Source organism: Pseudonaja textilis, chromosome 10 (genome assembly GCF_049901715.1).
Source record: "Pseudonaja textilis isolate UNSWEBS1 chromosome 10, rPseTex1.2, whole genome shotgun sequence".
In the NCBI taxonomy this organism is placed as follows: Eukaryota; Metazoa; Chordata; class Lepidosauria; order Squamata; family Elapidae; genus Pseudonaja; species Pseudonaja textilis.
The window spans coordinates 4,906,345-4,927,333 of record NC_141999.1 but is presented as its reverse complement, the minus strand read 5'-3'; the positions used below and the strand labels follow the sequence as shown (position 1 = coordinate 4,927,333).

General features: G+C 39.4%; 1 protein-coding gene across 4 annotated transcripts in view; it reads left to right on the top strand.

Annotated features, from left to right (window-relative positions):
* Positions 1 to 20,989, top strand: part of NFYC (nuclear transcription factor Y subunit gamma) — a 58,437-nt gene that overhangs the window by 26,099 nt on the left and 11,349 nt on the right. For all 4 annotated transcript variants that reach the window (XM_026702692.2, XM_087939559.1, XM_087939561.1 and 1 more), the window contains exons 2-5: positions 3,658 to 3,767; positions 11,248 to 11,319; positions 14,336 to 14,449; positions 18,896 to 18,991. In XM_026702692.2, the coding sequence (XP_026558477.1) occupies positions 3,666 to 3,767; positions 11,248 to 11,319; positions 14,336 to 14,449; positions 18,896 to 18,991 (384 nt within the window). In that variant the 5' untranslated portion in view covers positions 3,658 to 3,665. The remainder of the gene's footprint in view (positions 1 to 3,657; positions 3,768 to 11,247; positions 11,320 to 14,335; positions 14,450 to 18,895; positions 18,992 to 20,989) is intronic.

The window sequence follows — 20,989 nt, the reverse complement described above, 5'->3', positions numbered from 1 at the left end:
TTCTATTCTAGCTTCTATAATCAGGTTATCATTGCTAATCCTAGTATTAAATCACATGTTTATATTAAAACATAGTCCTTCATTATTTGGTTGTTCAAAGTCACAATATGCCATTCAAGTACCCATCTTCCTATTATTTAAACATACCCAATAATACCATCTTTCAGCTTCCAATTATGTAACTATTGCTTCATATGAAGGTGTATATTCTTATTTCTACCACTATTCAAATGTCTAATCAGGCCATAATTATATTAGAGAAAAAGAAAAAAAATTCTATCCATCATCTCTTGTTTGTTTTAATACTTCAATTCTTATTCATTTTTTGGCTTGCCTCCCATACTCCTGTCTTGGATCTTTGTCTTTATCAACACCTGCATCTTCACCATTCAGACTAAATATTTCTTCCATCTCTATCCTCCTAAGCTGCCAGGTCTCCAGAGTCATCCATCCAAACCCTACGTCCCTTTCAAAAATATCTTCTAGGTCAGTGGGGGCTAATCTTTTTGGGCTCCTGTGCCAAAAATTGTGCACCAGAAGGCAATGTGTGCCCCTCCACATCCCCTGTGTGTGCCCCCTTACCTTCACTGAGCCTCCCAGCTGGTTTTTGGTCCATTTGAGGCCTTTTTTGGCCTCCCAGAGGCTTGAGGAAAGCTTCTGTAGGCTTTGCAGGCCGAAAAAGGGTCCGTTTTGTCACTTCTGGTATTTCCGGAAATACAGGAAGTGATGAAACGAGCCTATTTTTCGGCCTACAAAGGCTTTCCTCAAGCCTCTGGGAGGCCAAAAAACGCCTCAAACAGCCCAAAAATCAGCTGGGAGGCATGAGCATGCGCAGTGACGTAAGTTTGCCAGCAGCTCATGTGCCAGCACAAATGGCTCTGCGTGCCACCTGTGACATGCGTGCCATAAGTTCGCTTCCATTTTTAAATTTCTTAAAGTACTTTTTCCTTGGTTTATTTCATCAGTCATTATTGTCTTTATTGTCTTCTCCTTCTCATCTTCTTACTTGGTTTGCTAGTTTGTCTATTCTATCTTTTCTTCCATTCTTTCTGCGATCACCTCTCTTTCCTGGATTTGTTAATCTTCATTATCAGCATATTTTCTATTTTGCCATATATGCCTTGCATTAGGTTCTTTATCTCTCCGTGATTATTTTCCATAATGCTTTGGAACATCAACACCATTTCTCTTGAAATCTCACTCATTTCCTCCTGATGGAGCATCTTGTCTTAATTTAATAAGTCCCGCTCTTACTCAAGTCCAAAAACAATATATTCCAGTCCAATGTTACTCCTCACAAAGTTCAATAATCATAGTTCTTTACATCTCAGGATTATTAATTAGGCAGTTTCCGCAAATCAAATGTCTTCCTTATTCTTCCTTAAGAGTCTTCCTTATTCTCATAATAGAGTCTCCAGTAATCATAAAGTAAATAGTTATAGAACAGTAAGTGTTACCACAGTCCTCCTGATGAATGTTAATTATTTCTCTTATCCAAAGTTTTTCTAAACTTGTAGGGGTCTGGTATATTCTATTCACCAGTAGATGGTGCCCTCAGTGTTGTTTCAAGTCTTATAGATTTGATTAATCCAAATTTAGTTCAATTTATATAGGCAAAGTCGGCTATTCAAGTAGACAGTTCCAGCATTTTATAATTCCTTTTCAAAATAACACCTGCTTAATTTAAAAGTCCTATTTTTTTATGTTTTAAAAGGTCTGTAGCTTTTCTCCCCTTAATTCCTTTCTAGGATTTTTCTCTCTATGGTTGTTCGCTGCTTTGAGAAATAGTTCTAAGAGTCTCTTTTCTTGGATTTTCATCTTTCTTTAAAGTTAGGGTCTAAATAAAAAAGTATCTTCTCACCCAGCTCCAATCGCTGTTCATCTACACTGCTCCTGCACATTTCTTTGTTGCCTCGGCTGTCCCAGCTTCGTGACAAACATGATGGCTGCCTCTTCTCGTCGTGGTTGAGAGGGAAGTCCAGCAGGAGAGTTACTGCTCTCCACAACCTGTAGGGCGTCCCCCTTCATCACCACTACAGAATGGCGTTTGCTCTTTCGGAGCCCTCCAACAGGGAGAACTCTCCCCCCCACACACACACAGTAGTTCTTGTTAAAAATGTTTATAATTGCTCTCAAAGGAATGAACTTCTATTTGATGGGGCTTCTGAATGGAAAAAAAGTCACACCCAACCCTTACAGAAAAGTTACAAATATCTTCTAAGCCTGGATATATTTATATCCTCTTGAGGTTCAGTCCCCACAACATATCTCTGCATTGAATCATTCACTTTAACCTGCACCAAATATTAAGAAATATAGAATGCTATGAGTAGAAATGTGCGATATAAATTGAATACATAAATAAAAATAAATAAATTATATCAGAAAAAGCTGAAAAGAAAAAAAAAGCAGGGAAAAGAGAAGAATCATGGGAAGACACAGAGGGTGGTCTCTTATGAGTGAATACTTTTGGGCCAACCAGAGTCAATAATTTTTTATGTTTTATTCTAGATTGTTCAGAAATTAATTTTTGAAAGATAACTTGCTCTCCATTCTTATTGATAATAAGATACAGACTGCCACCAAAGCAAAATATTAAGGGTTTTTTAAAAGCTGATTTAGGATCCTGGCTTCTATTTCCTCGTGTTTCCCTAGCAGGGTTGTGTAGAGCTTTAGATTTAACTCCCAAGAAATTGTCTGGGATATTGAATGCAGCATCTTTGCATTCTCCTTTAAGAAGCCATACCTTTCCCCAGGATTTCATGCCTCCTTGGGCCTCTGTCATTCTGTAGAGGAGCCACACAATATTGGAAACAGATGTCATAATGAGTTTTCCAGAGCATTATAAGAAGAAGTTAATTTGCAGTCAGAACAAATGCTTCAAACAGTAATATTTAAAATGCATGATGATGTAACCCTACACACAACACGCACACACACATAACAAGTCAGTACAGGTGAATGTAGAAGTTAGGCAAACAGATTATCTGAAGGAATTCTGCTGTGCTTAGCTGAGGATAACTTCTTCATATGAAATAAGTTTATCCTTGTCTTAGATCAGGAGTGAGGAACGATGGCCCTTTTATGACCTGTGGACTTCCAACTCCCAGAATTGCTTAGCCAGCCCTGTTGGCTCAGGGCTGACTGAGAAATTCTGGGAGTTGAAGTCTATAAATTATAAAAGGGCCATCGTTCCTCACCCCGATCTAAGACTAATACAAGTATCTTAATTAAATCAGTGGAAGAGAAGATAGGAAGTTCCTTGACAGATTATGGTAAAGAAAAATGCTTGGTAGAGAAGGATCTTCAAGATCTTCTGCAAGAAAAAAGAACATCAGGAAGTATATCTATAAAACAAAAAATAATTTCTGAGAGAAAAGGTACTCCCTGGATTGATCACTTAGCAGAATAGGGAATAGGAAAAGTATCAGACCTTACAAAAATCCTTGACCAACAAAATTACTTTGTTCCAAGGTTTGATGGAATAAAATCTATGTTGTTGAAAGAGATTTGAGGAAGATCCTCTCTACGTTCTTAGTTTGAAGCTTTATGGAGCATCTTTATTTTACTTTACAATTCATCATATGCTATATATCTTTTAAAACATACCTTATCCACATTGTCTTACATTTAATATATTACTTGGTTTCTTTTCAGTTACCATAATGTCCACGGATGGGGGTTTTGCAGGAGGAAATAGTGATGCACAGCAGTGTCTTCAATCTTTCTGGCCTCGGGTCATGGATGAGATTCGAAACCTAACAGTGGTAAGATTTTTTTTTCATACCATCTTACAGAGAAATTGTTTATAGACCTCTTACTAGCTATATCCATGAGCATTTAGTGATTGTTCATGTTGTACTTTTGTAGGAGAGAAGGTTCAGACTTTTTGCAATTTTAATGACTGTAAAATTTTAAAAAACCTTGACAATCTCCTACATGGATTGCTAGTTACTAGAGCAACTAGAGTGGAAAATCACCCTTTTCTGATTTTCCAACAAGAGAAAAATGTTTATCAGCTACCCCTTTCTATATAAAATATATTGTCTAGATACTTCTAAAGAAGGACTAGTAGATATATTTCAATCAAAAGTATTTGAACTACATAAAAATCTTCCTGCCAGGGTGCTGGCATCTTCATCTGCCATTTTTCATTTAGTTCTTCATTGAAACAGGGTCATTAAAATATAGTATTGTCCACATGCTTAGAAATATTAAAAATACTTTGCTCTTACTTTCAAGTCAGAAGAAGTTCCATAGTTGCATGTTGAGCAGTGTATTATTTCAGCAGTTGACAAGCATCCATTTCTATGTATGGCTTTCTGTGGTTAAACATACCCCATTGAATGGTCTGCACTACTGTTGATTATGGAGCCATTTGGTCTTGAAAACCAGTCATTCCATCATTTAGGAACAACTTCAACAATATACTACTAAAACATTCATGTTTGTAATCTCTAACAATGCATCATAGAATAAAACTTTTTGAGCCAAGTTGCCTCAAATTTACCTTTTTTTATTCCACCTTTACTATTTTTGCAAGGTAATGAAACGTACACTTTGCCTCTTATTTTACCCACAACAACAATGCTGTGAGATGACTTAAGCTGAGAGAGAGTGGCTGGCCTAAGTCACCTAGCTGGCTAAGGCAGGACTTGAACTCCGGGTTTCTAGCCTCGTGTCTTAACCACTAAACCAGACTGGCTGTCTATATAACAAGGATAATGGGGGCATTGAGATTGAAAAATCCCCCCTGCGCTTGAGAAGGCAACACCAAACATGCTACCTTCTTAGATAGAGCTGTTCCCCACAACACACACTTCTTGAAGCTAAGCTCCCCCTTCCCTAAGGAATATAAAAATTTTACAGTCTGGCACTTACACTCCTAGAAACCTAAGAGGGAAAATGCTCAGGTCCCCTCACCCCAGCCTGCTGATAATAGCAGACTGATTAGCATAGATTCATGCATGGGCATCACACTGGCACCCCAGCTAACTAGTTGGCCAGGCTCAGAAATTTGACTGGCATCACACCACTCCCAGCTGGCTAGTTTAGCTGCACTCTGACCTTTTTCAAGAAGATATCGACATCCATAGACAGTCAGATTAACGCCCCCACCCCACCCATCCTTAGCCTAGAAAAAGGAAAAATCAATTCAGAGGATGTGTAGATAAGGTCCTTTATTTTTATTAGCATAGGAATTATTGCCAGTCCAAATGTGTCAAGAAAATAGAATCCTAGGATTCAAAATAGCTTCACAAGAGTATAAATTGAAATTATTTGCCGATGATGTTGTACTAACTCTTGCTTAACATGAGGTTTTCTAAATAGTATTGATATACAATAATATAATTTGGTGTCAGGCTAATGAATCAAGGAGAAAACTCAGATGTTGATATGGAATTTGACAAAGGATGAAAAGCAATTTATATATTGACTAACAGATTTTAATATAAGAAGATATTTGCTTCCTGATTAATAAACAATTGTTCTTAATTACTTTTTTTAAAAAAATCTATTTGGTTTTTTTAAAAAGTATTTATTTAAGAACAATTGTTCACTAAACTGGAAGCAAATAACAGATATTTCCAAATAGAAGACTTTTACCTTGGTTAGGCAGAATTGCAGCATTTAAGATGAATACTTTACCAAGCCTAAATTTTCTATTTCAAATTATTCTAGTTTCTAATGAGAGCAAGGTATTAAATCACTTGCACAAGTAATGAATTATATATGTAGTAATACAAGGGCAAGGATTAAATTCAAGAACTTGCAGGATTCAAAAGAACTAGGCAGCCAAGTGGCTCTGAATTTCAGATTAAGCTATCATGCTGGCTTTCTTAACATGGATTTCAGAATGGATTATATTTCCTTATGGTTGTATCACTTCTGTGGAAGCGGTACTCCTGGAGGGGTTGCATAAATATATTTTAAGTTGATACACATAGAAAAATACCATTTCAACATACTATATAATACTGAATGTTTAAACTTACTAAAGATCAGCACAAATCGAGGAAAAAACTACATCCAGATTTTTCCATTCTTGCTTTGTTACCAAATGACTATTTTTTATGAAGAGGATAGTACTAAAACTAAAAGAAAGCAATTTCTGCAGCTTGTAAGATATTATTAACATGAGGAAACTAAGGTCATTCAAGTCTTGGCTATTCATTGTGCTTCCACACTTAATTGATTTCCATGCTGCAAAATAAACAGCACAGCAACAAAGCAGTTATGAAAATAAGGCAAAATATTAGAAATCTAGCAATGGCAGTTCCAGCAGTCCCTGTTTACTGTTCTTAAGTGAATCACATGAGAAGAACCTTATATGATCAGGACTTCTGACTTCTTGCCAATTTCCCCATTGAAATTGATCGTGAGAAGCAGCCAGGGAAGGTCACAAATCATAATCACATGACCACGGGACACTGACAGTTGGAAATATGATCATGTGATCCCAGGAGCACTGTGACTGCCGGAACTTTGAAGACTGGTCATAAATGTCACTCGTTTGGCACCACCGTAAGTTTGAATGGTCACTGAATGAGTTGTTAACTGAAGGCTACATGTATAGTCATAAAGATGGAACAATGAGAATTTCAGTGCAATTTTTTTTTTTAACCTCAAATATTAAGCTTAGAATTAGTATAAAATATTTACTTCCAATCAGGATTGCTGAAATAAGCAACTCATTTTCTGTGAAATACTGGAAATGCAATAAGCAAATTGGTTCCTAGTTCCAATTTATTACAAAGCCCAATAATACTGGAAATTAATTCATTGTAGAATGCAACACATTTTGAAAAATCTAATCCCACCATCCTGATACATTTTTATTAAACTTTACTAAACCATACATTTTTTCCATTTTTTAAAAAAACTGGTATTGTATATGTTAATGTGCACACATATTTTATATGTTCTTTATAAAGTTGTAAAGTTGCTGCCCTAACACATATTTAGAGTCCCAGTTTTGAGCAGACTGTCCTGGACAATGTATATAGATTACTTGGCAACTGGAATAAGTAAGTGGCATTCTTATGTCCAGAAGTGGTGTTGTTAGGTATTAAAAGGACATGATGGGGAAAGACAGCTAACTATATGGCCTTTCCAAAGACTTCTGTTAAAAACTGGATTGGGAATGTGGTAAATCCTTGTAGCTAGCATTTTAATAGGGATCTTTTATCCAGGTAATCCCTAATTTACAGCCAGTCATTTAACAACCATAAGATTATTGTGATGGCTGGAACCATACATTGGCTCAGAAAGGGTGTTTTACAATCCATAAATTACTTTCAATCAGCATTAAAAGTCCTCCCACTCGCAATCACATTATTATGATTTGGGTGCTTGGCAACCTATTTGCACTTGCAGCAAGTTGCCAAAGCGTCCTGCTCCGTTCCCCTAATGACCTGTGTGGTTGCTTAACAACCACAGCTAGGAGAGCTGGAATTGCAGTCATTGAATGAAGCACTCATGTGGGTACCTCTTGAATGACCGCTCCACTCAACAACTGAGATTCTGGTTCCATTTGTCATCGTAAATCAAGGACTACTATCTCTATTCCAAGTTGTTTGGGTCATTGTCCTCTGTGCTGCTTGACAGATTTGTGTAGGATGGGACTTTTTGTAGAGTTCTGCGGTTTCCGTCCCACGGCTTGAATATTGAACTCTTCAGAGGGAAAAAAGACAAGACAAGCAAGGCTGGCATCTAATTGCAAGGAGGAGAACTAAATAATCTATTAAATCCTCCTCCGCGAAGCATTACTGATTTTGTCAAGCTTTATTTAAGATGCTTGCATGAAGCTAAAAATAAGCAACTGGAACTTTTCAATGTGAGGATTCTTAACAAGACCTTGTAAGAGAATTGCATCTCCACATCATTAACTGTAGTCCAATTTAATTGAAAATCCACTCCCCACCAGTAAAAAGCTGCTTTCATTTTAAAAAAATGAAATATAAAATCTCAGAACCAGGCACAAAACTAGCATGCTAACAAAAAAGCTTTGCATTTATTTTCATTTGACACTTGGAGCCCAGTAGAGAACATAAAAAGTAGAATTAATTCCCAGAGGTTTACTACATGGAAGCGTTGAAATTTCAGCTTTGTGTGGTCAAGAGTTTTACTCTACAAGCTTCCAGGGAAGGGTAGTTGTTTAAAATTTTGGGCATTTGTATGTATGAAACAGTGTACTACACTTGAGTAAGTACAATCTTGAATACTGAGCTGTAACCTTTCTGCTTAGGACTATGGAAAAAAATATTTACCCCAAAAGAAGAGGGGACTCTTTATCTGTTGGTATCTTGCTTGTAACTAGTTCTGAAATTCTGCTGTAGCTGTGCCAAGTGATCAGCAAGAGTACAGAAGTTCAGGTTTCCTTTCACTTGCACTGACCTCAGTGTTCATTGTTGTTAATCCATACAAGAGATGTGCACTTAGTTGAATACCTGATCCGAGTGAGACAGGCATTTTTGGCAAGTGCTCTCAGGATGCTGCTGCACTGAGAATATGGAAACACCTTGTATTTCTTAGAATAATCATTTTCTACTTGTCTTGTTTTAGTGTTCTCTTGCAGACTGACTTGTCTTCCCTAGAAATGCCTGCCTGATAGGGATTTATTTTATGGGGCTGAGACCATGTAGCACTTTCCCTGCTTCCTCTCACCTTGTAGTCACCTCATACAAATGGGAGGAGCATCCTGAAGGTCACAGACATCATCTTTTTTCGGAGGGGGAGGGAGGAGAATCTTATAATTGTTCTTTCAATTCAATATTTTCAGCTCAGACATTTGTCAGACGTGTGGCCTTCCACTCCCAAAATATTCTGCCACCATAGCTGTTATTGAAAAGTTGGTCCACATATCTGAGAAGTTCCCCGTTTGGGAGGGACTATGTTTAACAGAAGAATCCCGCCCCCTGTTCTAAATGTCCCAGCAACATGGAACCACCAGATTTGGTTTGATTACTTGGAGGAAATATCTGGCTACACCGGGTTAGCAATAACCAGAATTCTCACAAAAGGAGCTTGATGGAATTGCTGACACAAGATGGGGTTATTTGTAGCCCTTTTAATTGCTAAGGTTGGATCAAGGTTGTAAATGGTTTTTTAAAGTCCACCTCATTCCTTGGATTTTCTATGGCTCTTTAAAGTTCCCAACACTCTACAGTAATGGCCAAAATTGTGGAAACCTTTTGAGAAAAGTGTCTCATTATGTATTTTATGCTTTCACTACCAAACAGAGAGATCTTGATCTCATCCCTCCAAATAACACTGTCCCATTGTTCCTCTGTCCAGGTAACATGGGTTTTAGCCCAGGCTAGTCTTTTCAACCTTTGTTTGAGAAATAAAAGTGGCTTTTTTCATGGATTTCTATATTTTAGGCCAAATTCCTGCAGTCCACGCTAAACAGTCTTTGCAATCAACTTCACATTGCATTGTGCCATTTCATCTTGTATACACCCAGATGATTTTCTTCTGTCACGTTGACAGTCCCTTCATTCTTCTATCTTGCTGTTGTGCATCTTTTCAAAATGAAGTGTGATTTTGTGGTGTCTTGAGTCTCCTTATACCTCTTCAAAAACTTAGAAATGCCATCTTTGGTTAAGTTTCCACCAATTTTTCTTCTAATTTCTTGATAACTGTAGCGTTGTCCACTTAATAATACTATTTTATATCACTTTCTGGGCAACCAGTCCTCTTTTGCACCATTACTTTATTTTTTTTTACATTTTACAAGCTCACTAAAAATGAAAGAACACAAAAAACCCAACCAACTTGGTAGCAATCACATAACACACTGATAAACTCGGCTTCAATACATGACATTAATAACTGAATCCTACTGTGATCTGATTGGCTCATTGCCAAAACAAGATGACACCTGATTGGCTCTCTAAACACTCATGCTCATTGGCTACAATCAGATGAAGGAAAGCTACCTGATATCAACCTAAGCAAGTTGTGCTTCCTTTTTCTGATTATTTGGCTATAACTTTTCATAGAATACAGATAATTGAACAAACTTTGTTGCATTCTTGATTAAATTATTTTTCCATTGATATATAATTTTATAGTTCTACTAAAAAACCATCAAAGTTCAAAAATATTAGCCATCAAAGTTCAAAAATACACTTTTCCCAAAAGGTTTCCAGAATTTTGGCCCTACTGTAATATGACCTTCCCTACCTGTTAATTTTTACTGATGTGGTCCTTGTTAAAAACGGAAATGATAAGAACCAAGCTCTTCCTTCTGACACTCTTCTTGTATATTTTCACCGCTAGAGGCGAAGGCCAAAAATGGCTAAAAATACAAAATGATGGCTTTTAATCCCCTCCTAGAATACACACACAAAAAAGAACAGGAAAAGCTGAACCTAAGCTGAGCTCAAACTGGCATATATCCTTCTCAGCCTATCCTCACTTTAGTTATTCTGGGAGTGGTTTAAAGCGGGAACTGAATTTTATTGTATTTTGACTCTGGTCTGCTTATGCTACTTAAGTGAGGTTTCTGCATTTTGAGTTGCTGCAGTTGGAAGGAATAGGCTAGCCCTATGCCAATTACCTTGGTAAGTATCAGCAAAAAAGCAGTTGCTTTTTCTGTGCGCTCAATATTTACCCACAGACTTTTGAAGTGGTGTTTTCCTTCTAACATTTAGGGGAAAAATGGGCAGAATGTTATTTGTTCAAGCATGATTGACTCTGTGGTATCAGACCTTGGGTTATGCTACATATTTTCATTCTGGGGAAAGAAAAAGATTGAAATTTTAATTGCACAGATCTGTCTGTGAGACATGAAGTTTCCTGAGCTGGTACAGGCGCTTGAAGGTTATGGAGTTTACCTAATTTGGGAAAAGAATGACAAGGAATTGTCAAGATAAGTTTGTTTAGCTGGATGGTTGCCAACGTATATTTTAATAGATTTCAGTGTAAAACAGACTTCGGGTTGAACATCCATGGAAACCCTTACCAATCTATCTGGTTGTATATTTACCCAAGCATCTCTGAAGAGTTTGATTGTGTTGCAGCAAATCATGCTGTTCTTTGCAGTCCTGAGATCCACTTGCCTAATTTTAACAGTGGATCACTAATGAAAAAGAGTAGGGAGAGCAACACACAAGACCTCATCATATCTTGGGAAGGTTTGTGCAATATTCTGCACCATAACTGTTGGATAGCTGTCTCATCCTTTACTGACTATAGGTTTGGGGGAATAATGTCAGGCTTCTCTTATGTTACTCTTCGCAGAAAGACTTCAGAGTTCAGGAGCTCCCATTGGCACGCATTAAGAAGATCATGAAACTAGATGAAGATGTGAAGGTAAAAAAAAAACGTTTAAATGTAAACCCCTAAAATTTGTTCTAAGCATATTGGACTTCCCTGCATACTTCCCTGGAGACTTGTCTATTTTCAAATTAGAAACTAAACATAGACTGGCTTGGAGTTGAATAGAAACTTAAGATGCAGTACAGAGTGGGCAGTGGCAGCTGGGTGGGGGAGGGAGATAGGTGGGGTACCAAGTGAGGATTGTACTTTAGTTTGAAGAGAGTGAGTTTCCATTTTAGTTCATGTTTCGCTTTTCCAGTTTGATTTTCCACTTGTTTTCTGGAAAGGAAGAAGTTGCTTTCTCCCTGTATTCTCGTTCTCTCTTTTCTCTCTCTGCATATATGTATCAAAGGGAAAGCCCTGTGTTTGCAATATAGCAATAGCATTTAGACTTATATAGTACTTTACAGCCTGCTCTAAGCGGTTCATAGGATCAGCCTATTGCCCCCAACAATCTGGGTCCTCATTTTACCTACCTCGGAAGGATGGAAGGCTGAGTCAACCTTGAGCCTGGTGAAACTCAAACTGCTGGCAGCCTGCAATACTTGCATTCTAACTACTGTGCCACCACGGCTCATATAGCTGAAACACAATGTAGTATGCTAGGTGGATATGCTATTGTTATTTGCTATTAAAGTAGAATGATGGACATTGTTTAAATCATAACTTTTTGGCGCATCTGGGGAATTGCTGGATTGATCAGAAGCACCACCAGTCATTACAAGTGCCAGTACTGGTGAGATCCCCTAAGAAGTCTACAATAAGAGCATTCTTTGATTGTTGCTGTTCCCAGCAACTGACATGCCATAGTAAACAAGTTTCTAATTGTAGATTCCCTTTGATATTCATTTCTGAATATAAGTAAACTTCTTTAAAACAGCCTAGTGTCCATTACACCTTATAAAAGCCATGTTATCTTGATCTTACTCTTTAACCTGCAACAGCAAACTTAGTCCAGTTTCCCTTCCTTCTCTCGCTCTCTCACTCTTTCTCTTCTCTTCCTCCCCCCTCTTAGTATCAGGATTAGGTTCCTCCAGGCTGATTGTAGTTCTCACAGGATGGGAATAGGGTCACTGAAACTGACACCCTTGCAAAGGTGAAAATCTTCATTGGTTTGGATCAGGGCACTTTTGAAATTGTTCCAGTTGATTAAAAACAGATTCACCTGACAGGCGCATTTGATAGTGATATATATATTTTATCTTGGTCTCTGTGCCTCTCTTAACTTTCTTTGCAGATGACCTATGGTTCCTTGGAACAATTTCTCCTCTTTTATGTAGACATTGAATCTGGTTGCATGGACCATTGTTCAGACTTGAAGTAAAAACTGCAGCTTCTCTTCCTCAACAGGCTAATGCTGGAAAACCAAGTGATGTTTGCCCTATTCCTTTTGAGAATTGGCCAGGCTTTGTATATAGACATGGCTGTCTGGGAAGTAAGCTGTGTGTGAAATATTGTCCCATTTCTAAGGAATTACAGATTGAGCCAAGGTTGATTTCAAAGGCTGCACATGTTTGATGTCTACTCTTCAGTGCAAAACTAGAATTCTTCAAAGAAGTTCCTGAAAACAGGTTTCTTAAAATATCAGATGAGATCATTTTCACTTCCATCTTAAAACCTAAGGGATCAACGTTTAGTCCATTATTTCATTAAAAATATTTTGTTTAAAAGGTTCTGTGACCACTTAAAAATAATGGACAGCAGACTTTTTTTAAACAAGAATACATAAAAACTCTTAGATGCTTAGTATAACCTTTGAAGGAACTTAACTCACTAGAGAAAATGCTTCTTCTGAAAAGCATCTCAAAACAAGGTTCACCATGCTTTATACTGCAGAATGATAATATTACTTCATAAATATATTTTACTGATTAAAATTCCAGGATCAAGGTGCTTTTATATGACAGCATTATTTGTTATTTGGGATTGTAGCCTGAGAAGAACAAGAAGTTCACTGAGGCCAGCAGTGCAGTCAAAATTAAGAGAGACATTTCCTGTGTGAGGACTAACCAGGAAGAAGCTGTTAGTCTTTGCCAAAGGCTTGGACCATGCCATGCTTGTTCTTATTTGGAAATTGTAGATAATATTTGTAGCTTGGGTTGTAGATTTAGGCAGAGATTTGTGCTCTGAGCTTGCTGCTTGGCTCCCAGATGTTTCGTTATCAAAGTTGGTAAGTCACAAGACCAACTGACCACCCAGGACCTATATAAACAAAGAAGACACTTTGGCCAAAACCCCACTGAAGATGTTACCTAGTTTGGTAATGAAACATCCAGAGGCCAAGAACAAACTTCTGCTTGCTTTCTTTCTTTCTTTCTTTCTTTCTTTCTTTCTTTCTTTCTTTCTTTCTTTCTTTCTTTCTTTCTTTCTTTCTTTCTTTCTTCCTTCCTTCCTTCCTTCCTTCCTTCCTTCCTTCCTTCCTTCCATCCTTCCTTCCTTCCTTCCTTCCTTCCTTCCTTCCTTTCTTTCTTTCTTTCTTTCTTTCTTTCTCTGTTGTATGCTTGTTCTTAAACGGAAAGACATGCACATTTGTCTTCTCTGTCACCTTCTTGGGCTTGAGGCAAGGCCTGGAGATGAAGCCCTTTCATATTTGTATCCCTTGAGGTTCAAAATCTTGAATTCTCTGGCTGGAAAATGGCATGTTTCAATCCTAACATATCCGGAAGGCAACCTTTGACAGGGTGGCAAAACCTAGGGAATTTCAGGTAAAATTTTCAATTAATCCAAAACAGTCAACAAGTAACCTTGAACTAGCCTCTAATTCCGTCTATCTGACCTTTTGGGGTTGCTGTGAGGACCAAAGGAATAATTTCCATATGCATCATTTTGATCTTCTTGGAAGATAAAGTATATTTATACTTTATTTTCCAAGATATGTAAGTAATAGCTCTCACTCATCCCAAAGAAAGCTTTTTGGGTGGGTGTGTTCGTAGGTGGGGGGTAACACAGGGTCCTGTAATTGTGTTCTTTTGATACAGTCAGTAGATTAAATGCACCCTCATTTCTGTAGATGATAAGCGCAGAAGCCCCTGTTCTGTTTGCCAAGGCTGCTCAGATATTCATCACGGAGTTGACACTGCGAGCTTGGATACACACAGAAGACAACAAACGCAGGACTTTGCAGGTAAAAGGCTGCTTATCACCCTGACATTATGCTGTCTCCTTTACTTTGTTTGCCTGTTCCTGCTTTGGGGGTGGGAGCCTAGATTGAAGCAAGAATAGATTGTATTAAGATCTTTACTAGTCAGTCTTGGTAGGCAAATGCCTAATGATAGCATCTCCCTTGCAAAGCCAGTTGACAGTAAAAAGCATCTAACAAGAGCTTAACTCTTCTTTCAGTTTCTATTTCTAGGTCTCTGCAGACACATGTCCAGCATCCCATGGGGGGAAGCGGGAGGATGGAGCAATGGGACACCAGCGACGTCTCTTTTGATCTTTTGAGCATTGGCTTCAGTATTCATTGAGCGTTCATTCAATATTCAATATTTATATTCATGTATGAATTGCTCTAGAAGAGGCGTAGGTGACATTTTTGTACCAGAAGGAGGATTCCACCCCTTCTTCTCGTTCTTTCTCTCCTCTCCTCTCCTTCCCCCCACTCTTTTTAGCACATCTCAGAAAGTTGCAACAGATGTGGCAGTGATGCTTCTGAAGGGAGAATGGGGGGGTTGTGTGTGTGTGTGTTTTATCAAATGCTTCCTGTGACTTATTTGCACATAGCTTTATTGGAGATTGCAAACGTTGAATATCTTTTTATTTATTAATTAATTTTTATGCCATCCATCTCTCCTGTAATGTGACTACTGAAATGATTCCACAGTGCAGGTGTAAAACTTGTTTCAGCTTGTTTTAATTTTTGTAATTTTAGTCCATGTTTATAATCAACGAGAATTAGTTTTATCTTGGTGTAAGTTGCTCACAGTCGCCTGAGCTGCGAGATGGTCGGCAAATAAATTTGATCAATAAACAAATACTGAAAAAAAGCAGCACTGGCCATTTGCTCTGGGACAAGATGCTCCCAAGGCATAAAAAGGAAAAGAAGAGCCCTATGCTACCCCATGATGGATCCTGGATGGCCTGTTGTTGTTACTGCTGCTCTAGAAATGTCTAACTGATAGCTGAGCACTGAAACCAACTGGTTACTATTTACTCCTCTGCCCCCAAAACTTCTCGCGCTTTGCAAGTCAGCAGACAATTACAAGAGGAGAGGAAAAAGCCTACATTCCAATATGTCACCATTTCAAGAGTCTTGGTGGACTATTTTACCTCAGCAAGTCTTGCAAGCCAGCAAATTGACAATCCTCCTTTTTTTCTTTCAACCAGCATATTCAAATTTTCTTCTCTTGAGCTAGATTGTGAAACACATTACAGGATGGGTGGTGTTCAGTGCAGGGTTTTTCAACCTTGGCAAGTTTAAGCTGTGTGAATTTCAACTCCCAGAGTTCCCCAACATGCTGGTTGGGAAATTCTGGGAGTTGAAGTTCACATGTCTTAAAAGTTGCCCCGTTTAAAGAATACTGGTCTGTTTCATGCCACAAATTTAGGATGACCTTGCTTTACCCTACCTTTGAAATGGGTAAGACTATGTTGTATCATGACAATGGGCATCAGCCGCAGGCATTTCAAATGTCCCTTATTCCCATCTTTCGCCTTTCCCAAGAGGTGTTTGCAACAGTTAAGTGTTGGTATTTTGGAATAAAACAAGGGTGGGCTATCTTAGCCTCCCCTTTTGTGGCACAATAGCCTTGTTTGCTGAAGGCTGACAGCATGGTTTATAATACTTGAAATGAGAACCGCACAGAAATTGTATTAACAGGCTTGAAGAATTAATTACAGTTGAAAACAAAGAATTCCAATGCTTTAAGTAGTCCATGCCGTCCTGCAAAATATTAGCTTGCCACCCCAACATTGCCTATTCCTTGTATAAAGGGAAAAATGAAAACTGAGATTCTTGAGCTCCCTGTTTCATACAGGGGAAAATGAAGCATTCAGAACATTAATTAAAAGCAGATGAGAAATAACATTAACGGCCATTTTTCTTAGTGGATGCTTTACAGCATTCATTCATTTTGGAATTATTAGTGGTGTTATTGCTAAGCTATTAGAAATGTTTAACTGCTTAATAAATGTCATGCAGACTGTAAAAGATAACACAGTCTCTGCTGTAGCCTCATAATCTAACAGCCACAACATAGAGGCAGCAGGGAGAAACGGTAGTATTGGACCGGAAATGCCTTCTCTTGCCATTGCGTAGAGTCATCTTGTTTAAGTTTGAAATAGTTGTTGTTTTTGACTAGAAAGGGTAAAGCCAACTCTCTGCAAACTGTAATTATTTCCTGCTCTGGCTAGTGGATGACGGCAGGTTGTCCCAAAGGTGCTTTTTCAGGAGGCAACTGGGCTTTTTGGAAATTACCTCTTGAAAAAGCACCTTTGGCACAACCGTTACCTGGATGACCGAGAATCTCCATTTGAGGGCAGGTTGATCTTCCCTTTGCCATGGGAGAGCCTTCACGCCTCCAGTTCTAGATCAAGAGTAGTAGTCCAGCATGCTGTAGAAAAGATACAGGGATTTCAAATTACCCAGAGTCACTTTGAGGTAAGGTAGGCAGCCTATAAGTTTTACAAACAACAAACAACATCTACGTGTTACAAGTAGTCTTCAACTTATAACCAGGGCTGGGATTCTACCGGTTCTGTCTGGTTCTATAGAACCGGATGTTAGGGCTCCCAGTAGTTCGGAGAACTGGTAAAATGGCCCCCTGGCTGGCCCGGCCCCTCTCCGCCTGCTTCTCCGCTTCCTGCCCAGTCAGTCCCTATTGCACATGCGTGACATGCCTGCAGCCTGCTATTGCCTCCCAGGCAGCATTGCTGCCTGCCTTTTGCTCCTGGGCAGCAGAAAAGCAACCTGGTTGAATCCCTTGTTGTGTGTGTGTGTGTGTGTGTGTGTGTGTGTGTGTGCGCGCGCGTGCGCTTTTATATGTGGAATTCTTAGCCTTCGCCTTGGCCTTCCCCAGCGACCCACTGGGAGCGATGGTTTTTGCTGATGCTAGCGATGGTCAGGAAAACAACCTGACCATCGCTCTGAGTGGGTCACAGGGGAAGACCAAGGCGAAGGCTAAGAATTCCACGGCGGACATGTGCGGTTGGAGTCGGCTTGCAGGAGAAGAGTTTGTTTGGTGGGATGCTGGTGCTCGAAGCGGCCCGTTGACCGCTCTCCTCCGCCATAGTCTGGCGCTCCGTGCGGGCGTAGAGAACCGTCCTTGCTCTCCCTCTTCCATCCATTGCCATGGATGTTGAGAGGCTTTCACATTGTGGAATCCAATGTAAAGTAGATTTTAGAAACATATGCCCCAGGTTGTTTCATATTAAGAAATTATCTGTGTGTTTAAGCTCCAGATAGATTCCTTAGGAGCCATTTTGGTGTAGTGGTTAAGGCATCAGGCTTGAAACAAGGGGGCTGAATTGTAGTCCCACCTTACCCTAGTGCCTGGTCCCACCTTAGGCCCAAAGCCAGCTGGGTGACCTTGGCCCGCTCGCTGTTTCACTAGCCCTAGGAAGAAGGCAGTGGCAAATCCTTTCTGAAATCTTGCCAAGAAAACTGCAGGGATGTTTCCAGGAAGATGTCAGGATTGACTTGAAGGCACACACAAAAGAGAAAGTTTGTATGACATGGCTTTGAAGAATAAAGAGCCCTGGAATATGTTTTTTGCAGTAATTAAGAAAAAAGTGAAGTGAAATTGCCTGTCCAATGAATAAGTGGCATACATATTATAATAAATGAACATGCAGCTTCCTGAAATTCCCAGCCATTGCAACCATTGTTTAAAAGTTGCTCTTTTTTAATAAAAAAAATCAATATTTACATCAATATTTATAATATTTACATACAATGCCCAGCCAGTCACGTGACCACCAAGCCACACCCACCAGTCACATGACCACCAAGCCACACCCACAAATTAGGCCACACCCACAGAACCGGTTGTTAAGAAATTTGAATCCCACCCCTGCTTACAACCATAATGGACCCTGCCCATTACAATTGTAAGTTATGTTGGTCATAAAGAGGATGAAAACTGCAAGTAAATGTCAGTTTTCAGCAAAAACATTGTAAAAAGCAGTTGTGGGATGATGGGACCCTGCAAACAGCTGTAAATGCGAGTCAAGTGCCCCAAATGCAGTCACATGATTATTTGGGAGCAGCCTTCACAACTTCAGTACTCTGCTTTAAATACCTCTGGGGAGGTCTGTCGTGACTTCAGTGGTTAAGCAACTGGTTGCAAGTTGAGGACTACTGTCTGAGTGCAACTGAAAATGTTTCATATCTGTGCAAAAGTAACTTTGCATAATGCAAAGCATTACATAAACATCAGAGAGCTGGGAAGTTTGAAAATAGTCTTCCTGTCAAATATTTTAGTATATCTTCAGGTTGTTAAGATTTGATGTCATCTTCGTCACCTTTTGTTCTCTCTACCTTTCTTGTTAAGCTGATTAAGGCCAGTGTCAACAGCATTCGTTCAGCTAGAGTTACAGAAACCAGATGTTACTTGCGCTTCCTTTTTTGTTACAGAGAAATGATATTGCTATGGCCATCACAAAGTTTGATCAGTTCGACTTTCTCATTGACATCGTTCCAAGGGATGAACTGAAACCTCCAAAGCGGCAGGTGAGGGTGAAAGAGAATCCGTGCATGTGTGTTCTCTTTATATGTCTGCACCTGGACCTGATCAGTCCAGAAGGAACGTGCTTTGTTTGCCCTTCATGATGATGTAACATGCCCAAATCAGATTAACTGTAACTTTGTGATGTTATCACGGTCAGTGGAAATTAATGAGAGAGAGAAAAAAGCTTTTCTTCTTGATTAAGACGTTAGCAAACAGATCAGCACGGACCAAAATGTAATTTTATCCATGAAAAAGAATGTGTGGACTGTTCTATGCGGTCAGAAAGTTCTTTCTCCTCTCAAGATGTGTAAATATTTTGTGTAAACCAAGCTAAAATCCTATTTGATAGTACTCAGGTTCCATCTGATTTCTGTACCATGATTTCTGGGACATTAGGTGGATTTATATCTTATTCCCCAGACAAGAAGCCCCCTGGAGCAAATTATAGATCCAATAAATACAAGAAAACGTGTGTCTTAGATTTGCAATCTAAAAAGACAGCATACAGTACAAGAGATAAAAGATGCAAACACCAATAGAAGGTCCTTGCAAGAAAACTAACACTGGTGACCATAGAACATGGTGCTCTGGCCAACTGAAATGGAAGCAGTTCAAACAGAGGTAGAACTGCAAATTTGGGGTACATCAGCTCTGCACAGGGGCATAAACCTGTTTCTTCTTCAGTTATCCTTCTGAAAGCCACTGAACCTGGCTCCCCTGAAGGTATGAAGGCAGCCTTGTGTTCCCTCTCTGTAGTCTGACTAGACTAGATTAGGGTTCAGCTGCAGCAAACTAGTGAAGTTGGCTTCTGGGTGAATGTGGAGTTCCTTGTAGCATTGTTGTATATGTATGTCTTAATTCCCCATGAGGGTTTGTAGAGTCTAGAGGGTACTTTTAGCCATGCTCTTGGCTAAAAGTCACCTGTGGAGCTGCCAAATGTGTTACCAGCATTACTTAGTCAAATCTGTACAATGCCCAGATTTATATGCAGGATTCAGTTGGACTTGTTGAATGCAGTTTGAACTTTAGCTGGCCTGAATGGCCTGCCAAACTTTACATTCGGTCTTGGGAATGGAACAGCTTATTCCTCCAGCTTTGGCAGTCCTCCCCTTTTCAGATGTGTGTATATAGCAAGCATAGTTATGTTTAGTCTGCCAGTTGTATTTAATATAGAGCCTTCCATTTTTTATTTATTTTTGCTCTCATCTCAGTGTTACGGGGTATTGCTGCTGCTTTTGACTCAGATGATTGAATGTTTTAGGAATTGTGCAAAGCAGCTTGAGGATAAATTTGAAATGCAGTGTATGCCATCCCTGCCCTGGCCTCACAACTGGCTCCTTGCTTGCCTACCCAGCTGGTTCCCGTTACATAAGCAATAACCTGTGCATGATGTCACAGGTTTCTGCTTTGTGCATAGAAACAGGACACGTTTTCCAATTAGCCATTTGGAATTTTGCCTGGTCAAAAAACCTTGTCCAGTGGACTGGACAAATGATAGCCAGAGAGTTAACTTAGTCTGTGCCTGCTTGAACTGAGAATTATGTGGATGGGGAGCCACCCGTCTTCCTTAGAACTCCTAGTCTTTCAGCACATTTGACGTGGAATCAGCCAACACGTGCAAATACCATGATTTTCTTGCACCAAGGAATCCATCATCCTGGGGGAGTCCCATTGTGAATCTATCCAGGCAGTTGTTGCCCCTGTAAACATCCTTGACTGGAAGCTGTGCAGGCTCAAAGAGGCTTTCAGTCGGATGTTTACAGCGGCAGGCTGCCACAATCCTGCTGAATCAGAATGGGTTCAAATTGAAAAGTTGCCCTTGGCTGACACCTGGCTAGAGAAGGCTCCAAACTTGGAATCTAGTCAGTCACTACTTTCTGTTAAACCAGCCTTAGAATACAGAAGAATGTTGGATGCGAAATGTTCTTTGAACTATAATGGTCATAGCATTTACTGCTTACACTACCTCCAGAGACCTCAAGATAACGTATGTGATCCCT